Raw genomic sequence first — 7,500 nt, 5'->3', positions numbered from 1 at the left:
TTTTACACAGTAAATAAGTTTGTATTATATGACGCGATTCAGATGGGGGTGTAGAATTTCGGTAAATAAAAGTTCATGTTTAAGAAGAATATTCTTCGGTACCACTTTTGGGAATTGGTTCATAGGAGACAGAAGCTGTAATTTTCAAAACGAAATTACCATTTGATGCAGTTATTGAAAAGATCATCAGTACCTTGTTGCTGTTGTTACCATGGTTTTCAAATTGCTTAAGTTTTAACATTGAAGCTTTTTTCTGTTCACCAAAATTCTAAGGCTTTGTGGTTGGATTTAGCAGAAGGAAACTGAAAGAAGCCTGTAGTAAATATAGAAGGCGCAAACACCATAGCTGTGTGGTTAAGTGGTTCGCTTAATGACAACATGGTGGCCAGGTATTGTTGGCATTGTAGTTATATTGTTTTTTCTAATTGTATTGTTGTAGGTGTTTGCTCTCAAATAAATCCTCTTAGAACTTAGATCGAAGACATTCTGTTCAGCTTTCGAAATACACTAGGAGGCCACGTGTTTGTATTTGAAATGGATTTGCTCATCAACTGGGAGGGGTGCCCCCCCCCCCTCTCTCGCTATCTATCTATCTATCTATCTATCATCATCATTGAACATCCGCTTTCCATGTTAGCATGGGTTGGACGATTTGACTGAGGACTGGTGAACCAGATGGCTGCACCAGGCTCCAATCTGATCTGGCAGAGTTTCTACAGCTGGATGCTTTTTGCCCAGCGTGCTAATGTTTCTTATTTCTTTACTGCCCACAAGGGGCTACACACAGAGGGGACAAACAAGGACAGACAAAGGGATTAAGTCGATTATATCAACCCCAGTGCATAACTGGTACTTATTTTATCGACCCCGAAATGATGAAAGGCAAAGTCGGCCTCGGCGGAATTTGAACTCAGAACGTAGCAGCAGACAAAATACCGCTAAGCATTTTGCCTGGCGTGCTAATGTTTCTGCCAGCTCGCCGCCTTAATAATAATAATAATAATAATAATAATAATAATAATAATAATACATTGATCAGTCTGTGTTTAGTATACTAAAATGGGAAGAAAGTGCATTTAGAGTTTGTTACTTGGTTTTTCTCTGCAATTACTATTGGTGGCGTGCACCACAGCAGCAGCAGCAGCACATCGTTTGGAACTAATTAGATTATTGGTCCTGATATTTTTGTGTGCTGTTATGTGGAGAGTTCTGTAAGAGGAGGGTGATGCTGTGACTGGCAGGGAGGCATTCAAAGTGAATACGGATGGATAAAGATGGTGTGTAAGTGAGTTCTCAAATAAACTGGGGGAAAAGAATTAATGTCGAAAAGTCTGAGGTGAATCGCTGTTATTAAGATTACAATTTTCCGGGCTATTAACCTGCTATTTAAAGTGTGTATATTTCTAATATTCATATCTACACATCGTAAATATACAGTCTCAATATGAAGTTAATAGTGTGGAAAAGAAATAGATAATCTTTACTGGTGGAAGAGTTTCAAATATTGTTTTGACTTGTATGTTGCTTTTAGTCTTTGAACAGAAGGAAGAATATCTTTAGACAGAATGACTGAAGAGAATGAAGGAATTAAGTGTGAACCATTAGATATTTGAAATGTTGAAATGGCTGCTGTTGCCTGTTGTTTTTGTTGTTGTTTGGTTAGTTATTCAGTCAGTCAGTCCAAGATCAATCCTGATATGACAGCAGACCTTTGATCAGAGGAATTCCAGTTGTGATAATACCATTTTTTTTCCCCATTCAGACATAATGTATCTCAGACTACATATTCTCATGTATTCTTGGCCATTTTTTTTTTTTTTTTTTGTGAAAGATAGTACTATGTGATTTCTCTGCTCTTTCTAGCAGGTGAAATGACCACTTAAAATTTCCATCATTGACTTAATAATACAGAAGCTGAATGTGAAGAATACTACCAAAACAACTGCGTGTGTGCATATATGCATGTGGCCGTTGCCAGTACCATGTGACTGGCCCTCATGCCGGTGGTATGTAAAAAGCAGCCACTACACTCTTGGAGTGGTTGGCATTAGGAAGGGCATCCAGTTGTAGAAATTCTGCCAAATCAGAATGGAGCCTGGTGTAGCCATCTGGTTCACTAGTCCTCAGTCAAATCGTCCAACCCATGCTAGCATGGAAAGCGGACGTTAAATGATGATAATGTGTGTGTGTGTGTGTGTGTGTGTGTATGAAAGGGTGCTGAAAGGTTCCTGGCTTTAAAGGCCTAGCGAAAAGCCTGGTTGGAGGCTCAACCCTCTGAGTTTTTTTGTTTTACAGGGCTTCAAATAACTAAAGGACCACTGCAGTAAGTATGTGAATCTGAGAGGAGAATATGTCGAATAAAATCATAATTAATTGACACCCTTAAAACATTTCAGAACCTTGTCACCAACCCTCGCATGTTTCCAAAGAAGGACATAAGTCTCCATCTGCCCCCACCATGGCAAGACATTTTCATGTGTGTGTGTGTGTGTGTGTGTGTGTGTGTCCCGCCCACCATCTGACAACCAGCATTAGTGTATCTACGTTCCCATAACTTAATTTTCCTGAAACGAGACCGATAGAATAAGCACCAGGCTTAAAAACTAAATACTGAGGTAGATTCCTTTGCCTAAAATTCTTCAAGGTGGTGCCCCAGCATGGTCACAGTTTAATGAGTGAAACAAGCGAAAGAAAGTAAAAACAAACAGTCGATGAATTCAACGCTAATTATGAAAATGTTTTATATAATTTCAGTTCGCTTGAACTTGCTGTGAAACACAAGACACATGTTGATACGGTTTTAGCATACAGACAGAAATATCTGCAAAACTTTAATAAAACTGAAACAAACAAGAAATTCCTTCAGTACATGGAAACGGTAAGTTCTGTATTTCTTTATTTTTCTGAAGCAAATCTATTTTCAGTGTTAATTTGCAATATTTTTTCAGCTTCTGAATTGATTAATATTAGAAATTCTGCAAGTGTTTTTTGTGTTTAATACAGCTTGAAGGAAATATTATTGCTGTGTGGTTTATACACGTATTTGATAATATTTATACATATACAGACTATAAGTAATATGAACAAATAGATAGAAAGTGAGTTATATTTACACATATTGCTTGCTTTTTGTGTAATGTAAGCAATACGGATGCATAAATAGAAAGTAAATTATGCGATACAAATAACAAGGTGATATTTTTTCAAGCGCAGAGTTGCCATTAGAACAGGTGAAATACCAGGTAAATTACCCTTACAACGCGGAAAAATTTGTCAGCGACCAGCCTTTCGGGGTTGATAAATTAAGTATCAGTTGTGTACTGGGGTCGATCTAATCGACTGGCCCCCTCCCCCAAAATTTTGGGCCTTGTACCTAGAGTAGAAAAGATTATTATTATTATTTGCATTTGAAAAAATTATCATCTTCTTATTGGCATCTTACGATACACATTTTCAGCGGCATGCTGGCAGAAACGTTAGCACGCCGGGTGAAATGCTTAGTGGTATTTCATCTGCCGCTACGTTCTGAGTTCAAATTCCGCCGAGGTCGACTTTGCCTTTCATCCTTTTGGGGTCAATTAAATAAGTACCAGTTACGCACTGGTGTCGGTATAATCGACTTAATCCGTTTTGTCTGTCCTTGTTTGTCCCCTCTGTGTGTAGCCCCTTGTAGGTAGTAAAGAAATAGCACATTTTCTGTGTACCTGATAAAAGAACAAATATTTGTTTGTTTACATTTATACGCACAAAGTAAATTATATTTACATGCAAACAAAACGTAAATATTTGTATGTTCACAGGAAGTTGGCAATATTTTCAAATGTGTGACTGAAGTAGGCTTCAAGTATAGGGCCAGTGACTTCATGTGAATGGCCAAGAGGCCTTTGCTGGAAGGAGAGGATGAAGGAAGTGATGTGAGACGAAGAATGACTGGTGTGGGCCTCCTTTTGCTTTAGGGCTGTCGCTTAGGATGGATGTGGTGGCTGTGTGAGTGGAGGGAATTTTCTGTTAGGTTCTGGACAGAGGTTATGGAAAACTGGGTGTTAAAACAATGATGATGATGATGATAATGATATTTTCCCCATCCTTTGTAAGCGGTGGAAAGACCCTCGTAAACTAAAGCACATTTTTCATAAACTGGTCCCTTTGTACCTTCTGTTTGTAGACTGTATTTCCATCACCATCACTTCTTGCAGCAGCAGTGGCACCACCGCCACCACTACCACATCCACCACCATCCCACCACTAGCGCCACCTGTTTTATGTTCAAATTGACCAGATTCAGTCTCTCATACCTACCCTACAATGTCATTCTAAAAATTAACAGTTAATTCATTGAAATCTCAAAGCTATAATATAATACATGATTAATTCAAATCAATGTTGATAAGTGTGTTAGATTTGATAAAGTAATCTGAATGCTAAAGAGTTAAAGCAGTTTTAATCCCAGCTGCTGTTAATCCTTAGCCACTAACTTCACTGCAAGAATGCATGTAGATGTGTGCCCCTTTAAGTCGATCAGATTGAAAAGACAGTGGACGAATAGCAGCGTAATTCAGATTTGCAGAGAAAAGGGGGGAAAATGACAGCTGTAAAGGACAGGATGCAATAACAGAAGGAATAATGCACAATGGAAGTGTGTTGCACATTCCACTGCACAATTGCTATCTGCTTCTGCTTTGTGTAACTGCATTTGTCTGCTGAACACTGCGGAAGATATGCCTCAGTGAATGCCTTAGAGGAGGACTACAGAGACAGTTGGCGGCCCCTTGTTACTGGTGTTGCTACTGCTGCTGCTGTTGTTATGTGTGTGTGTGTGTGTAAAGTGGCTTAGGTTTGAGAAGGGAGCTGCCGAAATAATTGGGCCCCATTGATGTAGGGTTGAAAAAAAAATGGGATCATTAGAGAAAGGAAAAGATGTGATTAAACCTAAGAACAACTGTGTATCTCAAGTTTAGACTTATATTTCTTAGTAATGTTCAGATTGCTACTCTCTGTCTGTTTGTCTATGAACTTGTCTGCCTGTCTGTCTGTCTGTCTATCTTTCTATCTATCTATTTATCTATCTGTGTCTATCTACATCCCTGTCTGTCTGTCTTTCTATCAATCTATCTATCTATCTGTTTGTTTGTCTGTCTGTCTGTCTGTCTGTCTATCTTTCTATCTATCTATTTATCTATCTGTGTCTATCTACATCCCTGTCTGTCTGTCTTTCTATCAATCTATCTATCTATTTGTCTGTCTGTCTGTCTGTCTCTCTCTCTCTCTCTCTCTCTCTCTCTATATATATATATATATATATATATATATATATATATATATATATATATATAAAAGACTTTTTCACTTCCCGAGCGTTATACTAATACATCTGTTTGTTGTCTACACCACCTGTCTTCGTCTTTTGTTTTTTTGTGAATTCTCCATATATATATATGTATATATATATATATATATATATATATATATATATATGTATATATATATATATATATATACATACATACATACACACACACACACACACACATATATATCTTTCTATGCGTGCATGTATTATTTATTTATTTTTCTGTCTATGTATGTATGTATGAATCTATTATCTATCTGTCTGTATGTGTCTGTCTGTCTGGCATCAATCGATCACTCAATCACTCACTCAATCACTCACTCAATCAATCAATCAGTCGACCAATCCGTCTGTCTTGCTCTATGTGTGTATGTATGTATGTATTATCTATTGCTATTGTATGTCTCTATGTCTGTCTGCCTTTCTATCCATCCTGTCTGTATACCTCTATATCTATGTCTGTGTATCTCTCTCTCTCTCTCTCTCCCTCTATTTCTGCATATATCTATAGTCAACTCTTCCAGCCATTCCCCCATCCACCCGACCATATATCCGTCTCTCTTTTCCTTCCTTCCTTCCTTCCTTCCCACTCTTCTTTCCTATCCATCCTCTTTAATGCCATCAAACGTCTTCAGAGGAAAAGACCTAAAGCAATGCAGTTAAATTTCTAAAACAAAGAATTGAATGGTTCCTACAGATTCTTTGTTGTTATTTATCCTGATTATGAAATCTCATTCAACAAAAACCAAAATAAGACACAAATATTTATCATTTTATCACTTGCAATTCCACATTTAGAATATTTCACAGAGTCTCTGAATGGCAATTTAATGCTTTCAATTGAATATTCTGTTTCAATAGAAATTCTAAAACACACACACCTGTCTTAATTCCATGTTATGGAGATATTCTGATCTCTGATTTCAATATTTCCTTGACAACACTGAAAGTGGTAATCTATTTGAATGGAACGTTTCGTGGCATTTAGTCCTTTGTAGTTACTAAAATGCTGTCTTAATAGGAAGAACCATTGCTCCGGCAGACTCTCATGGAATTAGTTTGCAATGGTACTTTGCAGTGGTGCGCGCGCACACACACACATGTACACACGTATATATGAATATATATAATATACGCATATGTATGTGTATATATATATATATATATATATATATATATATATATATACATACATACATATATGAATATATATGCATATATAGGTATTCATAGATATACATGCACACACACACACACATATGCATATATATATGCATATATATATGTATATATATATATATATATATATATATATATATATATATATATATATGTATATATAATAAAGTAAAGTTGTGGAATACCGTACGAGTGGAAATATATATGAAAGAAGGTTTGAAAATGCACTTATTTTAAAAAATATTTATTTACTTAACCGGTTTCACTTTTTTAGAAAAAGATTATCAAAAGTCTTTGAGAATAATAAAAAATATTAAAAAACAGTTTGAGTATTAAAATGCATATATACATTTTTTGATGATAAAATATATTTAAAGTATAAAGCTTTGTATGAACTTTGTAGTGTTACATACTGATTGTCACACATTCTCTGATATTAAGGTGAAATTGTTAAAAACAGTGTATGAAAATACACATATGGAAAATACATAGACATATTCTTTGACAATCGAATAAAGTTGAGGAGGAACTGACCTGGCTTTTTTCTCTTGTGTATATTGAGGGAATGTTTTACTGTCTTAAGCGACAGTATGACTGGCTAGCTGGGGTGGGAGGGAAGAAGAGTTAAAGAGGATTTTTTAATTTTTGGTTGGTCTGTGACAGTCTGCCATGGTTCACTGGTTTTGGGGACTGGTTTTGTGCACATCTCTATGTGTGTTTGTGTCCGTGTGTGTGTGCCATTTTTATTGGTCCCAGAGTTTATTGTGGAATGTGTATATGAGTGTGTGTTTGAGTGTTTTTTGTGTCGGTGGGGATGTTAGGTGTGTGTACGTGAGAGAGTGCGTATATCTCTTTGTCTGAGTGTGTATGTGTTGTTTTGATATATATATATATATATATATATGTATAATTTCTCTCTCTCTCTCTCTCTCTATATATATATGTGTATATATATATATATATATATATAT

General features: G+C 36.2%; 1 protein-coding gene across 1 annotated transcript in view; it reads left to right on the top strand.

The window, feature by feature from the left end:
- The window catches only part of LOC106881077 (intraflagellar transport protein 80 homolog), a 297,928-nt gene that overhangs the window by 240,289 nt on the left and 50,139 nt on the right, over positions 1-7,500 (top strand). The window contains exon 18 of the mRNA XM_089337528.1: positions 2,755-2,878. Within this exon, the coding sequence (XP_089193654.1) occupies positions 2,755-2,878 (124 nt within the window). The remainder of the gene's footprint in view (positions 1-2,754; positions 2,879-7,500) is intronic.

The sequence above is a fragment of the Octopus bimaculoides genome, chromosome 19, assembly GCF_046866305.1.
Source record: "Octopus bimaculoides isolate indiv1 chromosome 19, ASM4686630v1, whole genome shotgun sequence".
NCBI lineage: Eukaryota > Metazoa > Mollusca > Cephalopoda > Octopoda > Octopodidae > Octopus > Octopus bimaculoides.
This window is presented reverse-complemented; position numbering and strand designations above follow the sequence as displayed.